General features: G+C 52.2%; 1 protein-coding gene across 1 annotated transcript in view; it reads left to right on the plus strand.

Moving 5' to 3' along the window:
• The window catches only part of ADARB1 (adenosine deaminase RNA specific B1), a 69,616-nt gene that overhangs the window by 32,531 nt on the left and 25,936 nt on the right, over positions 1 to 11,149 (plus strand). The window contains exons 5-8 of the mRNA XM_024758432.1: positions 2,040 to 2,154; positions 4,120 to 4,288; positions 4,901 to 5,049; positions 6,102 to 6,270. Coding sequence (XP_024614200.1) covers positions 2,040 to 2,154; positions 4,120 to 4,288; positions 4,901 to 5,049; positions 6,102 to 6,270 — 602 coding nt within the window. The remainder of the gene's footprint in view (positions 1 to 2,039; positions 2,155 to 4,119; positions 4,289 to 4,900; positions 5,050 to 6,101; positions 6,271 to 11,149) is intronic.

The following is an 11,149-nucleotide window of genomic DNA, read 5'->3' on the forward strand; positions in this document are numbered from 1 at the left end:
GGGCGGAGGTCTGCATGTGCGTGGGTGTGTGTGTGTGCGCTGGCAGCCTGCCTCTACCCTGGCTGTTATGTCAGTGGGGAGCAGTGACCAGAGCCCCTGGCTGGTGGAGCCTTGCCCGGGAGGGGCCGTCTCCGCCCTGCCCAGGTGGCCTCTGTGGCCCAGGCCAGTCAGGTCTGGGAAGGTGGAGCCGTCTCTCCCCCCGCCCGAGCCCTCCCCGCTCACAGGGCCCCCAGGGTGGTTGCCAGCCCCCGAGCGGTACCTCAGGAAGTAGTCGTGTCCTCGTCGCAGGACCTATGCCGGCCTCCAGAGGGTCAGTCCTTACTCTTTCCCCTGGGAATTTCCAGACGTATGGTCTAGAGGGGGTGAAACGTCCTGCTGTCTTGCGAGTGGAATCCTTGAAGGGCGTGGGTTGGCCATCCCTGGTCTCAGGACTTTTTGCCTCCATGGCGTTCACGGTGGCATCGGAGGGTTTAAAATCAGACAGCGTTGCCCACATGGTGTATGCAGGGCGGTCTGTCAGTAAACTTGGTGGACGTGGCTGGACCGAGCTGTCCCGCGGGGCCCAGCCTCGAGCTGACTTTGAGCGCATGTACCTTTTGTTATTATATCTGCCCCGAATCTAGAGGGAGATTGCTTCACGCCCAGTCCCTTCGGGGGACGGGAGGGCGGGCCTGGGCAGAGGCTGTCGGTGCAAGTGCCCGACTCCACGCTTTCCTGCTTTTCTCTGAGTTCGGAGCCCCGCCTCACCCTGCGTGGAGCGGCCTCTGTTCCCTCTGCCTTCCCCTTCCCTCCTGCTGTTCTCTTCCCACCGGAGGGCATCGTCCCATCGTGTGATTGCACGTCCTGACTTTCTGTCCGTGGCCTCGCTGCCTCTCCTGCCTGCACACCTCCGCCCTCTGCCTCTGTCTAGGGTGCAGAGTGGGGCCCCGTCCCTGCTCTTCTGGCCACACTCTGTGCCCTTGGCCTTGAGCACCGCCTTCTGGGGCTTGTTGCTGGTGCAGTGGCAGGTGAAAGCATCCTGATGACGCTTCTTCCCAGAGAAGCCACCGTTTAGGACAGGTGGCTTTTCTGTTCATTTGGGAGCATTTTATTGAGGGCCCCGCTGGGGACTCCAGACCAGTGTGAGCTGGTGGGACGTGGGTCCCGCGGGCTCCTGGCACACACCTCCCATCAGGCATCGTTTCCCAAAACACCGAGGGTCCGTTCTATCCAAGATGAATCATAAGCTGTGAAAGTAGGACCGTGTCCAAAATCTCACCGATGTGTTCGCTTCTGAGAAGCACTCCCTTCGGTCCAGTGGCTCCCTGGCCTGGAAATGCACCACGAGAAGTCTTCTAAAATCACATTACACTTGCCCTGTACAAGTGTAGCCTCTGGTGCATTCTGGTGTCACTCGATCTAAGTGACAAATGCCCTTACGGGCTCTAAGCGGTGCTGGTTTCTGAGTGACTGGACCACGGTAATTATTTTTAGATGTTGAAATCACTGAGACACACATGGACTGGGTGCCTTTGGGAGGGAGGTACTGTGAACTTAGTGATCCTGCAATGTGACCGCCCTTCAGACCTCCCCTTTCTCTTCCCACGTGTCCCCCGTGGGGCCTCGCCAGCCCTGAGCTGACTGGGCCGCACCTCCTGTGATCTCACTTCTTCCCAAAGCCCTGCCACTCGGGGGCTGTGGCTGCGGTACTCGGAGCCGCAGAGGGTGGGAGGGGGGTGACCAGGCAGCTGCTCTCACCTCTGGACCTGGGTCCCTCCCCCGGGGCAGGGCTGTTGTGAGGAGGCCTCACCTGCTCAGGTGCTGGCTCCCATGCAGTCGGGCTCCAGACTGTCCTTCTGCAGAGACCCTCGCACGCCCCTTGGGCGTCTGTTTCCAAGGAACGTCTGGGAGGAAAAAATGCGCTCGCGTGCATACACTCACGCACACATACACACACACACGCGCGCACACTTGTTTGCCAGGCTTACCTTTGTGGTTCCAGAGGAGAGGCCCCGGAACGTGGCCCCAAGGGGAGCACTAAACCCCTGCTTGGTCCGCAGGTCTTAGCCGATGCCGTGGCGCGCCTGGTTCTGGAGAAGTTTGGGGACCTGACGGACAACTTCGCCGCCCCCCACGCACGCAGGAAAGTGCTTGCTGGAATCGTCATGACAACAGGTAACCATGTTGGCGGTGTGTCCACCTGCCTGCTTTCACGCTTAATAAAGGTGAAATGCTTTCAGTCTAGAAAAATCTCTGTGACACCAGCAGGAGGTCACTTTTTCATTCTCCTTCAGAATGTTTACCATGTGCAAATAGAGGAACTGCGCTTATATTTTTCCCCTACAGGTTCATCTTTTTAACCTAAGGTTTTCATCTGGAGAAAGAGTCCCGTATTAATATTTGATCCCTGTAATCTTATGTGAATGGCCTTGATCGACCCTGGAAACCTGCAGTTCTTACTTCACTTGGAAGTAGGACTTAATCCGATTTATCCGTTAATGTTAACGCTGCCACATAAGTTTCTGTGTGACTTTTACGGGGGAGAGAGGAAGTCTTAGCAAGAGTAGAAAATCTGTGGGGGTAAAGCACGCTTTGGGGTAGCAGAAGAAGCCCTATTAAATTTGTGTCTAAGTTCCCAGCAGCGAAGGGAACCCTCCCTGAGTTCTCGTGCCACATCCCAGGAGTGAGCCCGCCGAGCAGCGTCTCCGTGGATCCCTCCTGGGAACAGGAAAGCACGGCCTCGGCCAGTGCCTGCATCTTTGGGTGGCCGGAGGACCCTCTGCTCCTTGGGGCTGAGTCTGGGGCTGTCCCTTTCTTCTCGGAGCATGTGCTCAGCCCAGCTGGCCAAGCCTGGCCTGCCGTGTGTAGGAAGCCAGCCAGAGGCCAGAGAGGGGGGCGGCGGGGGGTGGTTATCTGTCTACACCCGGCGGGCAGGGGCAACCCCAGTTCCCATGGGGCGACTGCCCGTCCCTTTCTCCTGAGGCGTGGTTCACCTCTGATCATGGACAGGACCCGATTCTGTGATCCTCGGCACTGACCACGCTCCGTGCCCTAGAGGACAGGATCGCATTTTCTTGCTGTGTCTTTACCTTGGCACGGCTGAGAGCTGTCTGACGGGTAGGATGGATGCTCTGAGCAGTAACTTGGGTTTCAGTGTTTGTTCTGCTGTGAGCTGCCTGTGTTTTGTCCCTCTGCTCCCTCCGTCTCCTTGCTGTCGTCCTGTACGCACGTCAGGGTGAACGCGTATGCTGCTGGATAACGTCGTTTCCTAAGCAGGGCGCTGCCCTTCCCGGTGACGGGAGTGAGCGAGCCTGTGGTTTTTCATCCAGGTGTTTTAACCGCCTCAGAAGGGGCATGTTACCTCGTGGGGGCATTTTGCCCCATAGCGTGTGTTGCACTTGGGACCGTCCGCTCGAAGCCACGGTTGATGCCTGAAGGCAGCACCACACTGCGTGTGGCATGTGGTCCTGACGTCAGGAGACCTGGTTCAAATCCCCAGGCCGACTTTGATGGCCCTGTGCCTCAGTCCCCTCGTCTGCAAACGGAGACAATGGTTGGATGGGCCTCGGAGGACATGGGAGGGAAGTGAGGTACCTTCCCCGACAGGCCACGCGCAGGGCCTGCGCCCGTCGTACGTGGTCTGTCTGTCGACACCTGCACGTCAGAGTGGTGGCTCCCGAGGTTGCCCAGTGCTGAGGGCTGCACTCACTCCCCGTGCAGTTAAACGGTGCCAGGCCGCCAGACAGCCCCCTGCATGACTCCTGGGCCCCCGGGGTGAGTGTCGGGCAGTCCTCCCAGCCTCTGCGGTGCTTTGATGTTACTCCCAGGATTCATCACCAGGCCAGTCTGTCTGCCTCTACACAGTGCTCCTCCGTGTCCACTGGGGAGCGTTCAAGAAAAGACTAGTGTGTTCCAGGTGAAGTAACTTTCCAAGTAGAATCTTTACACGCAAGAGTGGGGAGGGTTACCCTCCCAGAATGTGCAAAGCAAGGCTCGGGGGGCCCGTTAGCAGCGCCCAGGTGAGGGTCAGTGGCAGGGTGTGAAAATGCGCTGACGTCTCCCAGGTCAGTCCCTAGGAATGCGGGTCCAGCCCGGGCGTGGCTAGGAATAGCGAGGAACGATTTCTCTTCTGTTTTTCAGGTACAGATGTGAAGGATGCCAAGGTGATCAGTGTTTCCACAGGAACAAAGTGTATTAACGGCGAGTACATGAGTGATCGCGGCCTTGCGCTGAACGACTGCCACGCAGAAATCATATCTCGAAGATCCTTGCTTAGATTTCTTTACACACAACTTGAGCTTTACTTAAAGTAAGTTTAGCAAGTAAATAAGTAAAGGAAGCTGGTTTTTTTTTTTTTTCATTGTCCTCTCATCAGAATGTATTGCAAAACTTTCCACTGCTTCTGTAAGCTCTGAAAAATTCTCAACCTAGTAACTTTCTGGGTAACAGTGAGGTTGGATCCCATTTCCCCGTGAAGCTGAATTATAACACACACACTTGCCTGTACATACACGCCACACGTGTAGTCAGAGGGGCCATGTCTGTGTTTCAGATCCCGAGCTTTCATTTTATGCAGAAGTAAGTGTTGGGGAGGGGGGCAGTGCTGCCCCAGTCACTGTGCCCGGAACCGCTGACCGTGGACCTGACTGCTTCTCGCCACAGGCCACATCTGACACGCTTCCTTTCTGTTCTGAGGTCATGAATGAGGAGGAGAGGTTACTTGCGTATTGATGGCATGTCCCATTGGTGAGCAGACAGGAACTGTGCTAATTATGATTAACATATAAAATAAGTACCCCAGTCCAAGCCTATCATACGCCGTTGAAAACACTGGCCTTTGCAAATCATCGTAAGCTATGACAGACTAAATTTTGATTGTATTCAGCTTTCAAGTTTATCTTTGCAACTTGTTTCCTTTCAGTAGCAAAGACGATCAAAAAAGATCCATCTTTGAGAAGTCCGAGCGGGGAGGATTTAAGCTGAAGGAGAAGGTCCGGTTCCATCTGTACATCAGCACCTCCCCCTGTGGAGATGCCAGGATCTTCTCGCCACACGAGCCCGTCCTGGAAGGTATGGCACCAGGCTCGTCCACGGCCACAGTGTCTCAAGAAAATTCATGACTGTGCTAGAACAGAGAAAAGGATAAACCTACATTAATATCCTTTCTTCTTTAAAAATTTCAACCTTGGATGTGGACCTGGTAGGAATATATAAAAACATGAGGTTTTTCTTCTCAGTAAGTTGAAATTTTAATGAATGAAAATGTGGATTCTAATGAGAAATTAGAATAGAGTGAGGATATTAGATCAAAACTGTTTTCAGTTTTTAAATTTGGGTAGTACCTGTCTCTCAATTGGAAGTGTACGTCACCATCCGTGTTTCTGGGGAGTCGTAGTTAAATGAGCGTGTAATCGAATTAGAAAAGCAGGTGCAGGATGGTGGCCACCACGTGCCCTCCATCCTCCCTCGTTCTCACGTTTGTTAGTGCTCTCGTTTCACAGGAGTTTGTACCCACATCCCTTCACAAGCTTAAGCATTATTTATTCCAAATAGAACGTTTGATTATTTTTCCTGATTATAAAAGCAACATATACCCACTGTAGAAAGTTGCTAAATATTTTTAAAACATAAAAAAGAAAATTTAAATCACTCCATATTCATATAACCTGGAGATAATCACTCTGGATGTGTGTGAATGCTTCCTATGCATTTATTTCTGCATCATTATAGATTTATTTTTGAAAATTTAAATACACAGCAAAGAAATGTAGCAAATACCCAAATATCCATCACCTAGAATTAGCAAATGTTAGCATTTTGTCCTGTCTGCTTCAGCTCGTTTCTAATGATAGAAATGAATCATTTTGATTAAAATGGAAGCCCTCTTTTCTCCCAACCACTAAGGAGACCACCTTCTTGAATTTGGTTTGTAGTATACCCTCCTGTCAAATTTTATGTACTTACATTGTACACACATATCTTACGTGTATATAGCATAAACATACGCACACGTAAGTGTATTTTGAATCGATAGGGTGTTGTTAGATGTGCTTTTCGGTGAGTTAAGTATATGGTCAACTACCGGTGGACCCTCTCAAGAGGATCTTACGTTTCTGTCTTAGAACCAGCAGACAGACATCCGAATCGTAAAGCCCGAGGACAGCTGCGGACGAAAATAGAGTCTGGTGAGGGGACGATCCCAGTCCGCTCGAATGCCAGCATCCAGACGTGGGACGGGGTGCTGCAAGGGGAGCGGCTGCTCACCATGTCCTGCAGTGACAAGATGGCGCGGTAAGCACCCCCCAACCCCGCCGAGTACCTGGGGTGCATGCTGCCATTTCCAGAAACACCGGTGCTTCGCCCCCATTTCCTACCTCATGTGTTCCACAGATTCTCTGAAGGACTAAGGTTCTAAACAGGTGCTTCGGGGGTCACCTTGAGGGGATAAAGGTGGGGTCTCTGTGGGCAGAGGCTCTTGAGCCCTGGGAGGCATCACTACAAAGGCACTGTGGATTAAAATCATGGGCAATTGGTATTTGAACTCAACCTCCAGCCCCCTCCCCTCCCAGGAGATCGGGGGGCAGGACTGAAAGTTCCCACCTTCTATAATCACGTAGTTGGCTCCACAGACAACCAGCCCCCATCCTTAGGTGGGTGACAGAATTCAGCTCATTAACATAAGACACCTTTATGGCTCTAATCACTCAGGAAATTCCAAGGGTTTGGGAGCTATGAGCCAGTAACCCCAGAAGAAGACCAAATACATATAAGAAAAATATACTTTTGGTCATCTGAGTGGCCAAGTATACTCTTCTGATGAATAACAGTATCACAATTACTGCAGCTTCATAGTAAGTCTTGAGGTCAGATAGTCTCAGCTCTCCAACTTTGTTCTCCAGTGTTGTATTGGCTGTTCTGGGTCTTTTGCTCCTTCATATAAACTTTAGAATCAGTTTGTCAACATCCACAAAATACTGTGCTGGGATTTTGATTGGGTTTGTGTTGAATCTGTAGATCAGGTTGGGAAGAACTGACATCTTGACAATATTGATTCTTCCTATCCATGAACATGGACTATCTCTCCATTTACTTAGTTCTTTGATTCTTTCGTCAGTTTTATAGTTTTCCTCATATAGGTCTTGAATATGTTTTGTTAGATTTGTACCTAAATATTTGATTTTGGGAGGTGTCAATGTAAATGGTATTGTGTTTCTAATTTCAAGTCCTACATGTTCATTGTCGGTCACAAATGATTTTTGACCCAGGTTCAAAGCCAATTCAGTAGAGAAAGAACAGTCTTTTTAACAAATGGTGCTGGGACAATTGGACATCCCTATGGAGAAACAAAAGAAATGAACCTGATGTTTTGCACCGTATACAAACATTAACTGAAGATGTGTCACACACCTAAATGTGTACAAGTTCTAGAAGAAAACAGGAGAAGATCCTGGCAACTGGGATAGGCAGTTTCCTAGACCCGATACCAAAAGCACTCTCCATGAAAGGAAAAAGGGATAAGTTGGACCTCATCAAATGAAAAATCACTTCTTTGAAAGACACTGTTAAAAGAATGAGAGAGTCACCGACTGAAAGAAAATATTTACAAATCATATATCTGATAAAGGGCCTGTATCCACAATATATAAAGACCCTCTAAACCCAACAAGGGGGGAAAAACAATTTTTAAAATGGGCAGAGTATTTTATGGACACTTCAGCAAAAAAGATGTCAAATTAGCACACAAGAAGACCCTCCACATCGTTAATCACGGGGAGTGCAGGAGGGCTGTGAAGGCACGTGCTTGGCTGTAAGGCTAGACCCCTGCCCGGCGCGGCGGGGACCCCAGGAGCTGGAGCGCCATCCTCCCAGGCTGGGGACCGATGCTGCAGCGACTCTGAGGAGAGCTTGGCAGCCGTGTGCTCACAGCAGCTTCCCTGTACAAGTCAAAAGCTGGAAGCAGCCAGAACTGCTGTCAGTCTATAAACAGGGGGTGTGTCTGTGCCACGGGGCACTGCTCAGGCAAGGGACAGAATAAACAGTGACGTACAGTCAGTGCAACATGGGCACATCACAAAATAGCTATGCAGAGTACGGGAAACCAGAGGAGTGCTTCCTGTGTGATTCCCTGTCTGTAAATGTCTAGAAAGTGCAAACTACCTCACGGTGACAGAAAAGCAGATCAGTGGTTGCCCAGGGATCAGGGCCAGAGCAGGAGGGGCAGGAGGAAGGCCTCGAGCAAGGTGTGAGGAGACTCGGGGGTGTGTAAACATCAGGACTCCCCAGACCCTGTGCTTTAACCACGTGCGGGGCGCTGTGTGTCAGCTGCCCCTCAGCAGCTCACAGAAGTTAGGAAATGGTTGTAAGTAAGTGACAGAAAGCCCCACAGCTACTGAGTCAGAAAGAGAACAGTAGAGCAAATCCAAATAAGTAGAAAAAAGAAAACGATAAAGACCAGAAATTATTATTAGACGCAACAGAGATGAGCAGCGAGGAGCACCGAGACCAAGTGCTGCTTCTTTGAAAAAGGTAATGAAATCGGCAGAACTTGGACAAGTCTGACAGAGATAGAAGGCCCAGCCAAGCCAGATTAGGGGAGGAAAAGCGGGTGGTCAGGGATTCAGCAGGAACGGAAATGTGCTCAGGTAGTTACAGTGAGAATTACGGACACTGAGTCACCAATATCTTTTTAAACTGAGATGAAATAAAAACTTTTTAGAAAAGTGTACATTTGTAAAATTGACTCAAGCATAGGTAGAAAATTTGAATGGAATTCTAGCCATTAATTAAACCAGTCACTCCCTACTCCCAAGAAATAGATAAATTGAAGCAAGTCAAAGAGGTGGCTGTGGAGAAAGAGGACGCAGGTCTCCCAGGAGGCTTTTCTGTGAGAGGCTCTGCATTTGGGGGGCGGGGGGGGCAGCAATCCCTGTTTATATAATCATTTCTACAGATTAGGAAAGTAGGGAAAGAACCGCAGCTCATCTTGTGGGCTGCCTACCACCTGTATCCCAAACCAGACCAGGAAGGAAAACAAAGTGACAAGCCATCCTCAATTATAAAAACATTCACATTTACACTGAATCCAATCGTACTTTTTTTTTTTTTTTTGCTGTAAGCGGGCCTCTCACCGTTGTGGCCTCTCCCGTTGCGGAGCACAGGCTCCAGACGCACAGGCTCAGCGGCCATGGCTCACGGGCCCAGCCACTACGCGGCATGTGGGATCTTCCTGGACCGGGGCACGAACCCGTGTCCCCTGCATCGGCAGGCGGACTCTCTACCACTGCGCCACCAGGGAAGCCCCAATCGTACTTTTAATAGCTTGATCGGTTTTTTCCAAATCTATAACTTCAATCAAAACCTCGTTTTTCATAGCACTTGACACTCACGTGGAAAAGTAACCGCGTCAAGCTGAGTGGTAAAGGCAGCAGGGAGGTGTCATAGAGCACAGACCTGGAGAGGGACATCCGGGTACATGGTGCCCCAGTTGTGAGCAGGTTCGCCTACACTGAGGAGGAAACATAACTGGATAGAAGTTTATTGATCTCTCATGGAAATCAAGTTTGGGAACAGGTCACCCGGAGTTGCTGTGGTCGGCTGGTCACCCAGAGGCCAGGTTCCGTCCTCCTGCACCGCCACTGTGTCGCCTGTCCTCAGGGTCTCCCCGGTGCCCAGAGCCGGCCAAATCCCCAGCAGCAGGAGGGCCAGACGGGCAGGCCTCCAGCGGCTCGGGCTGGCAGGGCAGCTGCGTTTCACCACCGAGGACCTGGTGTGCGGCCGCATCTCCTTGCGGAGGAGCCTGGGTTAGCTGCCGTCTGGAGGGGGATGGAGGCCCTGTTGCTCAGAAGGGAAGGGACGCGGGGCTGCAGCTGCGGTCTGTGCCACGTGGGGGACTCGTGGACGAGGTGACCCGGCCGGCGGCCATCGTGAGCCAGGGCCGTGTGCGCAGAGGCACCTGCCGACAGAGGGAGACCCGGGGCTGCACCGAGGTGCCCGGCACTGCTGGCGGGCCTCCACCTCAGCAGGCTTCTTTGGCAGGGCACAGAAAGCCCAAATGAGAAAGAAAACCATGCACCAGTTTGACCATATTGAAATTTTAAAACTTATTTACCAAAACCCCCATAGATATATTGGAAAGAAAAGCCACACGCTGGGAAAAGAGATCTGACTCACATAACCAGCAAAAGGTTTGTAAAGATAATTCCCACAGCTCAGCAAGTCAGAGGCATGGACTGGAAGGGCCTTTGCTGGGGGGCTGTGAACGCTCCATCTTCCTGAAGTGGGGCTCCACCCATGCACACAAAAGTCAAAACTCTGGGACGCAAACCCTTAAGATCTGTGCCTTTCACCGTGTACAATGGTCGTCATCTTGAATAAGCAGATGCAAGGCAGGAGGAAGGGGACAGCGTGGGGACAAGTGCCCTGTCCTGCCCCCTTCCCAACCCTGTGGCTCCACCACCCAGGGCTAGCGCTTGGCCTGTGAAGCTGCCCCCGCTCAGACACGGGGGCTGGGATTGGGGGTCAGGTTCCTACACACCCCTGACCTGACTGCAAATCGAGGGTCCCAGATCGACCATCCGTGGGTTCAGTAGATCGCTAGGAAGACTCACCGATCAGCCAGATGGAAGGGGTACGTGGGAGGAGGGGCCCACCCCTCAGCCTGGGGAGCTTCCAGCCCTGTCCTCAGGGGTCTCTATGCAGACGGATTGAATCCTTGGTCCTTGGTGATTAACTCAACCCCAGCCCCTCTCCCCTCCCGGAACCACCCTCTAATCTTGTGGTTGGTTCCCCTGGCCACCAGCCCCTTCCTTCCTTGTCACCTGGTCAGCATGAATCCGGCATGGTTGAAAGTGGCTAGTCGCTTGGTATCACACCAGCAAATGGCCAGATGGCGCCACGAGGCGGCCAGCTCCTCACAAGCCCCTCCCGTCCCTGCCGTGGGGGAGTGAAGAGTCCCCTGGGCCGTTCCGTCCCTACGGAAGGCCCACAGCAGGTACGGGGAGGGCTGACCTGGGTCTTAAGAGAGAGGCAGGGCCACCTCCCACAGATGGTTCCAGATGGGGACAAGGGCAGTGGGCCGGCTTTGGAGGGAGGCCACGGTGGGCTGGGGTGGGGGAGGTGAGCCCTGCTGCCGGGGTCCATTTGGAGGGCAGTCCTGGGAGCAGCGTGGGGC

This window comes from Neophocaena asiaeorientalis, unplaced genomic scaffold (assembly GCF_003031525.2).
Source record: "Neophocaena asiaeorientalis asiaeorientalis breed wild unplaced genomic scaffold, Neophocaena_asiaeorientalis_V1.1 scaffold45, whole genome shotgun sequence".
NCBI lineage: Eukaryota > Metazoa > Chordata > Mammalia > Artiodactyla > Phocoenidae > Neophocaena > Neophocaena asiaeorientalis.